Source organism: Megascapheus bottae, chromosome 25, assembly GCF_031878675.1.
Source record: "Megascapheus bottae isolate mThoBot1 chromosome 25, mThoBot2.hap1, whole genome shotgun sequence".
In the NCBI taxonomy this organism is placed as follows: Eukaryota; Metazoa; Chordata; class Mammalia; order Rodentia; family Geomyidae; genus Megascapheus; species Megascapheus bottae.
This window is the reverse complement of record NC_143533.1, coordinates 13,315,996-13,330,079: the sequence shown is the minus strand read 5'-3', so window position 1 is coordinate 13,330,079 and position 14,084 is coordinate 13,315,996. Positions and strand designations below refer to the sequence as shown.

The 14,084-nt window shown below is 42.5% G+C and overlaps 1 protein-coding gene across 2 annotated transcripts in view; it reads left to right on the top strand.

Annotated features, from left to right (window-relative positions):
• Positions 1–697: 697 nt before the first annotated feature.
• Mindy2 (MINDY lysine 48 deubiquitinase 2) overlaps positions 698–14,084 on the top strand; it is a 37,018-nt gene continuing 23,631 nt past the window's right edge. Inside the window, exons 1-2 of one of the 2 annotated variants that reach the window (XM_090358317.1) lie at positions 698–1,655; positions 12,832–12,889. In XM_090358317.1, the coding sequence (XP_090214443.1) occupies positions 813–1,655; positions 12,832–12,889 (901 nt within the window). In that variant the 5' untranslated portion in view covers positions 698–812. The remainder of the gene's footprint in view (positions 1,656–12,831; positions 12,890–14,084) is intronic. The other variant, XM_090358316.1, reaches the window with a different exon arrangement.

Here is a 14,084-nt window from a genome sequence, read left to right as displayed (position 1 = left end):
CACTGACGCCTCCTGCAGGGCAAAAGTCTTACCAGTAGCGGGTGAGGAGCACCGCGTTTTACTTAAGAGCCCCCAAACCAGGAGGCTAGAATTGGTGCGGCTGCAATTAAATCCAACCCCCCCCCACCCCCTCGAGCAGATCCCACCTTTTAAGGTCTGCATTTCATAGGAAACGCTGTCAGTCTTCCATACCTCACAAACCGGGAAAACAAATCTTCCCGAGCCCTTCGGGAACCAGCTCTTAGCCAAATACTACAACAGCGAATTCTAATTCTCCTCCCCTCCCCGCCTCGATTTTCCAGGCCAGAGCCCCAAAAACTGGGCCACCAGACCACCCACCCTTGCAGGGGTCACAGCCAAGCTTTCCGCCTTTAATGTGGCCGCGCGCACGCGCACACGCGCGCTGTCCGCTTGCCCCCGAGTTCAACTTCCGGCCACACAGGGAGAGGATGTTTTCCTTACTGGCATTACGACTCGCGGGCACGCGCGAGGGAGCGGCCACGCCCCTCCTAGCCGCGCCCCCCGACCAATCCTGGCGGGCGCGCGCGAGGAGGGGCGGGGCCGCGAGGGTGACTCCAGCTAGCCGCGTTCCTTTTCGCCTTTGCCGCGCGCGCTGTCACGCGGAGACACGCCCCGAGCGGTGGAAGAGAGCGCGCACGCGCTCGCTCGTTCCCGGAGCCCTCGGTGACGTGCCTGGCCGAGGCCGCGCTAGGGCGCTCGTAGCTCACCCGGGGCCGCTGTCATGGCGTCGGAGGCGCTGGCTGAGGAGAGCTGGCTGCGGTGTCTGTAGAGCTCAGGGAGGGTGGCCGGGTATGGAGAGCAGCCCTGACAGCCTGCAGCCGCTAGAACACGGGGTGGCGGCCGGGTCAACGCCGGGGACAGGTTCTCCTTTGGCAAGGCGACCGGAGCCTGGGCTCGCCGCTGGGGATGGTCCTGGAGTCGGGGCGGCGGAGAGCGGCGGCGGGAACGGGCAGGGGGCGGCGGCGACCGCGTCGGAGGCGGCGGCGGCGGCGGCGGGCCCGAGCCTCCTGGACTCAGTTTCCCTCACGGGCTCTCCTCAGGCTCCCGGACCGTGCACCTCCTCGGACTTAAAAGAGAACGCTTCGGAGAGTCGGGTCACCGCGGAGGCGCCTGTGAGAGGGAGGCACAAGGTGACCGCCACCCCGGAGCCCGCCGAGGCCGGAGCGGGCCGTGGGTCGGGACCGGCCGGCGACCCGGGGGCCCGGGGTCCCGCTCCGTGCGGCTCCGGGGAGCCCAGCAACGCCGGCGGCCTGAGTAGCAGTTGCAGCGAGCCCAGCCCTCCTGGGGATTCGCCGAGCCTGGACTCCCTGGAGTCGTTCTCCAACCTCCATTCTTTCCCCAGTAGCTCCGAGTTCAACAGTGAGGAGGGAGCCGAACCCAGGGTCCCCGAGGAGGACGAAGAGGAGGGAGAGGGCGCGGCCCGCGTGGCCCGCGCTGCCCCTCTGTGCCGAGAGGAGGACGGGGAGGACAGCGCTCAGGTGTTGGCGGCCTCCAAGGAACGCTTTCCCGGACAATCTGTGTATCACATCAAGTGGATCCAGTGGAAGGAAGAGAACACGCCCATCATCACCCAGAATGAGAATGGACCCTGCCCTTTGCTGGCCATCCTCAATGTTTTGCTGCTGGCCTGGAAGGTACATTATTTCTGCAGCTTTTTCTACTTCCTCCTGCTTTCTGGGAGGGGCGAGATGGGGTGAGGAAGCTTGCTCTGCTCGTCAGCTGATGGCTTCCCTCCTCTTCTTCAGTTTCTTCTGTCTCTATTTCTTCTTAGATGACATTCATCCCAGGACTCCCTGGTGGAAAGAATATGCGTGTGTGTGTACACGCATATATGCATATCAGTATGATCTGTAGAACAGCGGATCTCTAGATACATCTATCAGATTCTTATCTATTCAGCTACCTATCTGAAACAGCTGAACCTCTGACCTCAAATCTCTTTGGTAGTGTTTCAGAATCCAATGTTTGGCTTAACCGTTGTGGCTGATCAACTGAATATGCAAAGCAGGATTTGAACATCCTACACCTTATGATTATTTGAAACTCTAGTTTCCTATATTCTAATTAAGTGACCATATCATATGCAAAAGATGGGAGAATTGGAGAAAGTACTCTTAAGAATTGGCCTTCAGTGATACTGTAAAGTAGGCTTTGGTTGTTATGGTAGTAATAACCAAATGTTACTATAATTATTAATTATAGTTAGTAATTGATGGCTAGTCAATTTTCCAACAAATACTTGCCCCATTTGGTTGTGGATACTTAAGAGAAGGGTCATAGGAAATAAGTGGGCCTTTAGACACAATGCATTTAATTGGTCTAAGATCCAATTACCATAATTTCTTCAGTTTCAAAGAAATTTTGATTTTATGTGAGACTTTTTCCTTTGCTTCCACTTCTTTGACCTGACTTAAAAGGTATTAACTTATTATTATTATCATTACCACCAGCTACAAATTTGAACCTGTTAAGAGAACATCAGCTATTACAACTAAAATATGTCTAAGGTAATGGAACAGCAAGGGGTAGGGCAAGTTGCTTTCAGAGTGAGTTACTTGTAAATGAAATGTCCTATTTAAGCATTTAATTTCAGGTTACTAAAATGCAAATCACAGAATTGGTTGTTTTCACATTGATATTACATCTGTGGGTTAAACAACTTGCATTATTCTGACCAGGTAGGAAGAAAATCAAGATTTATCACATGCCTTCTCTTCCCATTACTAGCAAGGGCTGATACAAAAGAAATAAGATTAGAAACATTGCCATTATGTGGTGCATAATGAAACTCAGATGTTTTGAGTGGAGACAAAAACCTCATTTTGAAGAGTTGTCAAGATATTTGGGCTTGTTGCATTGACAGGCTTAAAACTTTAAAGAATAATAGCCAGGTGTGGTGACTCATGCCTGTAATCCTGGGGCGGGGGGAGCAGGCAGGTGGCGGTTGCTGAAGCAGGAGAATCACAAATTTGATACCTTCTTAACCATATAATGAGACTGTCTCTAAAAAAAAAAATCTAAGTAAGTAATATGTAGATAATAAATTTTAGGTTATATGAGATAAGTGGAAATGCATTAGATACCCCAAACTAGGAAATTTTCCTTTGGCCTGGCATAATTCCAGCAAACTACGTGAAATTTGTGGATCTTGAACTATGTTTTGTTTGACATTCCTGGCTTGAACTCAGGGCTTGAGCACTGTCCTTGGGCTTTCTCAAGGCTAGAGCTCTACCACTTGAGCCACAGCACCACTTCCAGCTTCTTCTATGTGTGTGGTTACTGAGGAAGCAAACCTGGGTCTTCATACATGTTATGCAAGCACTCTACCATTAGGCCAAACTCATGGCCCTGAACTATGCTTTTAAGGAAAAGAATTTAGAATAACAAGGAAATGTAAGTCCTGGGGGAGAGAAGAGTATAAACAAAAGGAATGAAAATATATTGGAGAGAGAGAGAAAGAGAGAGTTAGATAATTTGATTGGTAAACTCATATTGGAGATTAAATTTTTAAAATCAACTTGAAAAGTTTAGGAGGTTCAGTTCCTTTAGGAAGGAATAATTACTCATTTCCTATAGATTTTTCTCTCTCCTCAGTTTCCATATAGTACTGAAGGATTTCAAATCAGGAATAAGTGTTATGTGGCCTTGGGAATATATGATCATCAGACTGACTCTAGTAGATTCAAGTCATGCTCACATACTTAGGTCCCACCTTGTGCAAGGTACTGGGATTGGAAAGATAGGTGAGAATAAGGCAAATCTGCCCTCCTGTAGGTCTGTATATGGAAAGAGACAGGAGGCAATATGTACAACTATTGCAGATCTATGTAAGATATGCTAATGTGCTGTGGAAGTACAGAGAAAAACAACTTGAGGATGAGATGTCTAAGGAAGGCCCTACAGAAGATAACCTATTCATTAGGTCTGAGCCAAGGTTATATTTAAAGATGCTGAAATACAAAGAAAAAAAAAAAACCTGTTAGCTTTTTTTGGTACCCCCATCCTTGATTGAAGTGCAATGGAGGGGAAAAGGAAATAAAATTAGCAGGAAATAGAATTAATGTGTTTGGTCAGATGTTATTGAGTAGGCATGCTAATGAATTTGAAAAATATTTTGTAAATCTGTGGATCACATTTTCTTCCTCAAGGCTATGTATGCACACAAAAATCGGTTTTCAGTAATCATTAATAATTCATAATGGTGATGTACAAAACATTTATGTAGAGCAGTATAGGAGACCATTGGTGTTCATAGGTCTGTGTATACAAGGAGACAACTGTGGTGAGGATGCATAGAGAGTTTTTAGCACTGCTATGTATATGCCATTTTTCTCGTAACTACAACACTCAACTCCTGCTAAAGGTAAAGATACACTGCTTTTCAACCTATCTTAAATATTCAGCTTATCAGGCTAGGAGTTTGGCCTATGGCAGAGTGCTTACCTAATATGCATGAAGACCCTGGTTCGCTTCCTCTGTGTGTCTGTGTGTCTGTCTGTGTGTGTCTGTGTCTGTCTGTGTGTCTGTCTCTTTGAACTCGGCCTAGGCACTGTCCCTGAGCTCATCAGCTCAAGGCTACTGTCCTACCCCTTGGCCTGGGCATTGTCCCTGAGTTATTCAGCTCTAGGCTACTGCCCTACCCTTGAGCCAAGCCCCACTTCTTTTTTAGAGGTTAATTGGAGATAAGAATCTTACAGACTTTTCCTGCCAGGGATGGGCTTGAACTGAGATCTTCAGATCTCAGCCTCCTGAGTAGGTAGAATTACAGGCATGAGCCGCCCATACCTAGGCAAGCACATTTTATATGTGTACATGTATGTAAAATATATGTGTGCATGTGAACCCATGCATGTGTATATACACGCACACTGTTTTTCCTTCAGCATTGGAGATGAAACCCAGGGCCTTAAGCACTAAATGTACACTCTACCATTGAGCCATGTCTGTTTACTTATTTTGGGCACTGGGTCAATCCCTAGGACCTTGCACATAGTAAGCATAGGATAGCTGGTTTTGGAGAGGAAATTCCTCTGCATTTCTCTTTGATCAAGACAGAGTAGCAATGCCAATGATTAGTTCATCACTAATTTGCCGTAACAAAATGAAAGCAATGACACCATTTCTTCAAATCTGGATAATAGAGATTGGTTGAGTGTTTTAAGTGATAAAGAAAATTAAATGGAATAATTTTAGAAGAGGACATTGATGCCAGAGTTTAGTAGTATCAAATTAAAAATGTCTCATCAATATGTAAAAATACAAATGTTTATTGCTGAGCGCAGTGGCCCACGCCTGTAATCCTAGCTACTGAGGAGGCTGAGATCTAAGAATCTCAGTTCAAAGCCAGCCCAGGCAGGAAAGAAAGAGACTCTTATCTCCAATTAATCACTAGAAAACAGGAAGTGGGGTTGTGGCCCAGGAGTAGGGTAGTAGCCTTGTGCTGAAGAGCTTAGGGACTACTCCCAGGCTCAGGGGTAGTGGGGATAGTCTTGAGCTGAAAATCTCAGGGACAGAGTCCAAAGCCCATGACCAAAAAAAAAAAAAGTTTATTATGCCTCTGGAAGCATTGACTAGGTTGCAAGAAATATGTCAAAATGATAGAGAAAAATTGAATTGTAGGATCATTGCATAGGTGCAAATATGACAGCTATTAGAATAAATAAGCTCTCCAGAGTGTGATAGGCTTCAGTCCTCAACTTTTTTCTTTCATGTAAGAAATTGTAAATTTCCAACAAAAGTATCCTGTCTAGCCTTGACTTCTTCCTTCATCCCATTCTCCAATAGACAAAAAATATGGAGGAAAAAAGATTGAAAAGGACAGTACTAAAAGTGAGCGAATGAAAAGGAAGCATTTGTACAATTTGAGATATGTAGAATAAGGAGCACAAATAAGACAATATCATGATAGTAGTCAGGAAGAGATAATGAAATTACTTTTGTGTATGTGCCTATACCAGAGCTTGAACCCAGAGTCTCCTTACTCAGCTTTTTTGCCCACAGCTGCTGTTGTACCACTTGAGCCATTTTTCTAGTCCAGCATTTTACTGACTTATTGGAGATGAAGTCTCAAAGACCTTTCTTCCCCAAGCTGGCTTCAAACCTCAATCTCCCAGAGCTCAGCTTCCTGATTTGTTAGGATTGCAAGTATGAGCCTGTAAATTAGAAAATGTAATTTTTAAAAAGTGGTTGGTTGCTGAGTACTGGTGACTCATACCTGTAATCCTAGCTATTCAGGAAGCTGAGAGCTGAGGATCGAGGTTCAAAGCCAGCCCAGGCAGGAAAGTCTATGAGACTCTTCTCTCCAATGAACCTAAGAAAACTGGAAATGGCACCGTGTTTCAAAGTGGTGAAGCACTAGCTTTTGAGCTAAAGAGCTTAGGGACAGTGGTCAGGCTCAGAGCTCAAGCCCCATCATCACCACCACCACCAACAACAAAAAAATGTGGTTAGTTATTGTCAAATACATTAAGAAGCAGATGGAGTAGGAAAGATTTTGCCAAAAAAGGGCAGGTGCTAGGTGCCAGGAACAAGGCCACTGAAAAATCAGTTATATAGTCCTTAAGAGAAAAGAAACAGCTCTGTTAGTTTCTGGAGTAGGTCAAAGAAGATAAAGAAACGTCTTGTAGAAATTGACATGTAATACTTTCCATCTTGGTAGAGTAACCATGGAATTCACCAGTATTTAAGAAATGAGAGATTATAAAACATCAGGGGAGTAAATTTTGTAAAAATACATTACATTTTGAGATATTCTAATCTCAGTGGAGATAATTTGTAAGAATCTGAAGCATCATGCCGGGAGTTTGGCCTAGTAGTTAAAGTGCTTGCCTAGCATGCATGAAGACCCGGGTTCGATTCCTCGGTACCACATACATAGAAAAAAGCCGGAAGTGGTGCTGAGGCTCAAGTGGTAGAGTGCTAGCCTTGAGAAAGTCCAAGGACAGTGCTCAGGCCCTGAGCTCAAGCCCAGGACTGGCAAAAAAAAAAAAAAAAAAAAAAAGAAAAAAAAAAGAATCTGAAGCATCAACAGAAAGGCAGTTAATTTGAGGTAGCCTTTAAAAAACTTTTAGTATGCCAGGTCTGGTTGGTATTGTCAGGGTGTGGGCTTTCAAAGTTGATTCATGGAAGGTCAGAGGAATTAGTTAAATTAAACAGTTGGTCCTCTCCTTTAGGGAAGGATGAAACCAGGAGAAAATTGACACATAATAAATTGGGAGGATTTGAGTGTAGTTACTGGATAAAAGATAGCAGTTAAGATTGACTGAAGTAAAAACTGAGTTTAATGTATTGGTTTAATATTGACAAAGTAGACTATAATCCATGTATTAAATAATCAAGATTGATAATCAAATCAAGAAAGAAGGAAATTTATTTGTTGCCATTAATTCAAACATTTGTACTAGAAACGAACACAAGATAAATGTACCCAAATTTATGTCTTAGAATACAATTTCACTTTGCTTCTTTATTTTAGACCATTTTATAGCTTCCTTTTTTCTTGAAAAGATACTTCTTTGTTACCTATAATGATATTTATATTATATTCTGGGGCTGTGGCTCATGTAATTGTTTTTGCTTATAAAATTCAATAAGTCAGAGTTATATAAAATTTATTTTCCTGGCCTTTTTTTTTCCAGTCCTGGGGCTTGAATGCATGGACTGGGCACTGTCCTTGGGCCTTCTCAAGGCTAGCACTTTACCACTTGAGCCACAGCAGCACTTCCAGCTTTTTCTGTGTATGTGGTACCAAGGAATCAAACCCAGGATTTCATGCATGCTAGGCAAGCACTCTGCCACTAGGGCATGCTCCAGGCCCTTTCTTTTTCTTTTCTTTTTTTCTGGTCCTGTGGGCTCGAGCTCTAGAACTGGATTCTGTCCCTGAGCTTCTTTTGCTCAAGTACTTGAACGACAGCATCATTTCTGACTTTTTTTGAGTAATTTATTGGAGAGAAGAGTCTCATGGTCTTTCCTGCTTGAGCTGGCTTCAAACTACAATCCTCAGACTGTGGGCATGAGCCACTGGAACCTAGCTATTTTCCTTCTTTTTTGGAGATAATCTTGCTGTACAACTCAGGCTGATCTAGGTGATGCTATGAAGTCTAGGCTAGCCTCAAACTGATGATTCTCCTGCCTCAGCCTCCTCAGTGCTGGGATTACAGATGAGTACCGTCACACCTGGCTTGAATTTTAATTTTTGGTGATAATGGGCTTCTGTTATGAATGTTGAAACTGAGTTATGAGTATTTAGCAATTCACTATGTTACTACTTTTCTATTTTTGTGTCATTTAAATTTGCCTTATGTAGCTAAAAAAAAGTTTCCACCATACAGCTTTTATGTTTCATCTATTTTAAATAATAGAGGGAGTCCTTGCTTTGTCCTACTTTTGTTTTCATTTAGAAAGGATGTTATGTATTTGAGCCATCAGGCATAGAAGCCTACATGGAATTATTACTGTACACTGTGCTGGAGGACATACAATATTGTATTTGTTAATCATGTAGCATTTTAAAAGAGGAATGGATTCACTGTTGTAGTTTATGATGTTAGAAATATAGTCTCTCCTCCTTTGCCCTTTGGGTAGGGAATTCTCTTCCCTGTTTTCTGTCTCTTTGCTTTGTAGGGGTTAAGATGTAAATCAAGAAAGGAATGCTCAGGTTCTAAAGCAAGATTGTTTAATGTTAAGCTGGTTCTTCTAAACATCAGACCTAATATGAGGATTGAAACATTTGATTCTGTAAAGTATTGAAAAATGCAGAAGGTTAAAAACAAAGAACAGGCTGGGAGCACAGCCTACTGGTAGAGTGCTCTGCCTAGCATATATGAAGCCCAAGGTTTAATTCCTCTGTGTATGTGTATGCGAATACACAGAAAAAGCTTGAAGTGGTGCCATGGCTCAAATGGTAGAGCGCTAGCTTAAGAAAGCCAAAGAACAGGGGGCCGGGAGTTTGGCCTAGTGGTTAAAGTGCTTGCCTAGCATGCATGAAGACCCGGGTTCGATTCCTCGGTACCCCACATACATAGCAAAAAGCCAGAAGTGGTGCTGAGGCTCAAGTGGTAGAGCTCTAGCCTTGAGAAAGTCCAAGGACAGTGCTCAAGCCCAGGACTGGCAAAAAAAAAAAGAAAGCCAAAGAACAGTGCCCAGGCCCTGAGTTCAAGCCCCAGGACTGGCAAAAAAGTAAATAAATAAAACAAAATTTTTAAAGAATAAAAATCAGACACCAGGAGTGTAACTTAGTGGTAGAGTGCTTGCCTAGCATGCACAAAGACCCGAGTTCGATTCCTCAGTACCACATACATAGAAAAAAGCCAGAAATAGTGCTATGGTGCAAATGATAAGATTCTAGCCTTGAGAAAGCCCAAGAACAGTGCCTAGTCTCTGAGTTCAAGCTCCAGGACTGGCAAAAAAAAAAAAGATATATATGTATATGTATATTTATGTATCATACACCAGGCAGGAGCGTAGCCTGGTAATAGTGTTTGCCTAGCAGGCATGAAGCCCTGGGTTTGATTCCTGGGTACCACATGCAAAGAAAAAGCCTGGAGTGGTACTTTGGCTCAAGTGGCAGAGTGCTAGCCTTGAGCAAAACTGTCCAAGGACAGTGCAGACCTGAATTCAAGCCCCAGGCCTGTACAAAAGAAAAATCAGACACGTGGCTCACACCTCTAATCCTAGCTTCTAAGGAAGATGAGATTTAAGGACTGCAGTTCAAAACCTGACAGAGCAGGATAGTCTGTGAGATTCTCATCTCTAGCCAGAAGTAGAGCTATGGCTCCCAATTTAAGCCCCAGGATGGGCACAACACACAAAAAGAACAAAAAAGACACTCCCTACACACACACACACACACACACACACACACACACACACGCACGCACGCACACACACACACACACACACACACACACTAAATAGAAGTATTACTAGATTCTTTTTGTTTTTTTGTGTGCCAATCCTGGGCTTGAATTGGGAGCCTGGGCACTGTCTCTGAGCTTTTCTGCTCAAGGCTAGTATTCTAGCACAGCATAACTTCTGATTTTCTTTTGGTAGTTAATTGGAGATAAGAGACTCATGGACTTGACTGCCTAGCTGGCTTCAAAAGCATGATCCTCAGATCTCAGCTTCCTTAGTAGCTAGGATTACAAGTGTGAGTCACCAGGCCCTAGCCAGATTAGTTTTTATAACATACATTAGTTGTGCAAAATAGCAGGCTTCATTATTATTCATTATACATTTTCATACATGTATATAATTATACTTTAATCATACTCAGCACCCCCATAATCAATGGAGGGCACTAAAATTTAGAATGAAAAACATGAGCAAAGCTGGGCGCTGGTGGCTTAAGCCTGTAATTCTAGCTACTGAGAAGACTGAGATCTTAAGATCGAGGTTCAAAGCCAGCCTGGGCTCTGAAAATGGGAAGTGGAGCTGTGGCTCAAAGTGAGCACTAGCCTTGAGGGAAAGAGCTCAGAGATAGACCCCAGACCCAGAATTCAAGCCCCATGACCAACAACAAAAACGAAAAAGAAAAGTAAGGGGGCAGGAGTTTGGCCTAGTGGTAGAGGGCTTGCCTAGCATGCACAAAGACCCGGGTTCGATTCCACGGTACCACGTATATAGCAAAAAGCCGGAAGTGGTGCTGAGGCTCAAGTGGCAGAATGCTAGCCTTGAGAAAGTCCAAGGACAGTGCTCAAGCCCTGAGCCCAAACCCAGGACTGGCAAAAAAAAAAAAAAAAGTAAAAGGAAGAAAGAAAAACATTAGCAAAGTGAGAGAATTGGCATGCACAAGCAGGGCAAATTCGTGTGGACACTCCTATCTCATTATCTCCTGCAAACTGAGGCTCTGAATGTGTGACTTTCTCGACTGCAATGAGTTTTGCTGTGCTTCTCTCCTTTCTTTGAGTCTTCACAGAGACCTCATCCAGGCTTTCCTTTTTCCCCCTATAAGGAAATTGCAGTCCCACCCACCAAGATTCCCATGTTCTCTTTTCCTAAAGAAAGCTAAACTCTTTTGAGGTTTTCTGAGTGTGTTTATGACTTGTAATAAAAAAAAAAAAGGAAAACAGATGGCAAGCCAAAGGTTCTATTTTAGCCTCTGCCCACTCCGTTTTAAATATAGATCTTATAAGAAGAGATTAAAAACTTCACACAGTGATGAGGCTTTGTTTACACAAAAGATTTAAGGAACATTCTTTTTTCAGGTTTCCTTCCTTCCCCAGTGTCTCCTAAGAATTACAAATTGTGTGCATCTCTGGTTGTGAGCTAAAGCAGAGGAGAGCTCATGGTAGTGTGATCCAGCCAGTGGGTGGTTCCTCCTGTCAATGAACAGATGTGTCCATTTTCTCCAGTCTAAGACAGGAATGTCCTTCAGTGAAAACCTTCCCTTGTGCTTTTCAACAGTGTCTGTTGGAGTCTGAGTAAAGAATAATAATAGGGCTTTGAATGATGATAGTAGTGGTAAAAAGGCAAGCTTTCTACTGCTGAGCTATCACCCCTCCACCCACAGATGACGCTTTGTACATTTCATTGAATGGAAATGTTTACTTTTTTTTTTTTTTTTAATTTGTGCTGTTATACGGCTAGGGTTATAGCTTAAGTGATAGAATGCTTAACACCTACTATGTAAAAGGCCCTTACCTCAAAAAGAAAGGGAAAATGAGGGAAGAGAAGAGAGGGGGTGGTGGGGAAGGGAGCTATACATATAGGTGATAAAACTATAATAGTTTTAAACTTTTAATTGCAATTAAGCGTCGCAAAGATGAATTCTTCAGTGTATGGCTATTACATTATTTATTATTATTATTATTATTATTATTATTATTATTACTACTACTACTACTACTACTTTGGTCCATCCTGAGGCTTGAACTCAAGGCCTGGGCACTTTGCCTGAGCTCTTTTGTTCAAGACCAGTGCTGTACCATATTGAACTACAGCTCTACTTCGGGTTTTGTGGTGATTAATTGTAGTTAAGAGTCTCATGAACTTTTCTGCTTGGGGCTGGCTTCAAACCAGGATCCTCAGATCTCCTAAGTAGCTAGGATTATAGGTGTGAGTCCCCAGCCCCCAGCATTGTATTCATTTTTTAACTGTATTTTTTTTTTGGTCTTTTCTTTTTTGGTGCTAGGAATCAAACCCAGGATGTAGCACTTGCTAGACAAGCACTTTGCCACTGAGCTACATCCCAGCCCTTGTATTTATTTTAACCATTTAAAAAATGGCCAGTTGGGCTGGGAGTATGGCATAGTGGTAGAGTACTTAGCAGGCATGAAGCCCTGAGTTTGATTCCTAGGCACCAAATAAACAAGAATCTGGAACTGGTGCTATGGCTCAAGTGGCAGAGTGCTAGTCTTGAGAAAGTTCAAGGACAGTGCCCAGGTCCTTAGTTCAAGCCTAAATAAATAAATAATGGCCAGTTCAATCCTGTCCTAAATAGAACTATTCTGTTGGTGCCCTATCACATAATTGGTGCCTCTTCCTAACCTTTACCTAAATTTCTTACCATGCAAGACACTGTTGCAGATGTGAAATGGAAATTATGATGGGTGGTAAAAATGTGGCTCTTGGCATTGAAAACAGATTTCTTGATGGCTTTGTTTGATCTTAAATCACTGTAAATTTTAAGGTGATAGAACTTTGTTATCGGTATAGATATATATATATATATGTTGATTTTAAAGATTCTAATAATGTATATAAGTAATGTATACTAGTTACATATATATACATTAAAATCCTATATTCTTCAAGAAACATTTCAGCATTCTAAAAGATTGGATTTGATAGGAATAATACTTTCTTTTTCAGGTGAAACTTCCACCAATGATGGAAATCATAACTGCTGAGCAGCTGATGGAATATTTAGGTTCGTGTTGAAGAACAGATGATTTTACATCATTTTTAAAATAAGACAAAGTTTTCAACACTAATATTTATATAGTCTCACCTTTCTGAAGTGCTGTTACATAAACTTTTAAAATTAGAATTGTGGATCTGTTAATTAAAAACTTTTGTCAGTATGTTATTGTTCTGACCAGCGTTGAGAGTCTGTAATACACAAAGGAGAATGGAAAATATCTAGAATATAAGATGCAAGTTAATTCTAGTAAATCCCACTCATGATGGCTAGTGTGGAATGTACAAAGGACTGAAAGCAGGAGGTTAGATGAGAGAGTTGGGTCACATCAGGCTCAGTAGACTATTATAAAAAGTTTGACTTTTGACATTGGTGGGCTAGGAAAGGATGAAAAGATTTTGAACAAAGGACTGGCATTGTTTGACTTTTGATCTTAACAGAATTTCTCTAGCTATTAATGTTAAAAATAGACCGTAAGGGAAGTAAGAACAGAGTTTTCTTAGGAAACCTACAATTAGCAAAGGTGGTTGATAGCTACAAGTGAGGTAGGAAAAGTACAAGTGTGAGTGGTGGTGAGAACCTGGATGTGCTATAGGTGGAAGTTGCTTATCAGCAGATATGACCTGAGAGTGGAGACTGGGATAACCCTGTGGCTTTTGGCTCTAATAAATGGAGGGATGAAATTGCCATCAGCTGAAATAGAAAGAAATAAAATGGAAGGAACAGAATTAGGGAGGAATTCCACTTCTGAGATGTTTATTAATGCCCAACTGGAAATAACAGGAAGATAGTTGAATATATAAATCTCGAGTTCAAGGGAGAGTTCTAGGCTAGCATTGTGTAATGGGGATATCTGTGAAGACAGAAATGTGATGTGGGAGTTACCAGCCACATGTGGTAAGGGCCACATTGACTAATGCCACCAAGGAACTGAATTTCAAATTCTATGTAATTTACATTTGTAAATTGAGCTACTCTATTAGTATAGGTCTTGTGTGTAAATACAGACTTGTAGATAAGATATATAAATGGTAGTTGACTTTTGAGAACCTGCAGGAAGTTGAATGTAGGTAGAGAGAAGATGAGGGGACTGGGTCCAACATTTATGCCAAGTGTGGTGATATGCCCCTGTAATGACAGCACTTGAAGGGCTCAGGCAGGAAGATTTTAAGTTCAAGGCCACTGTTACCACTTGAGCCACGTC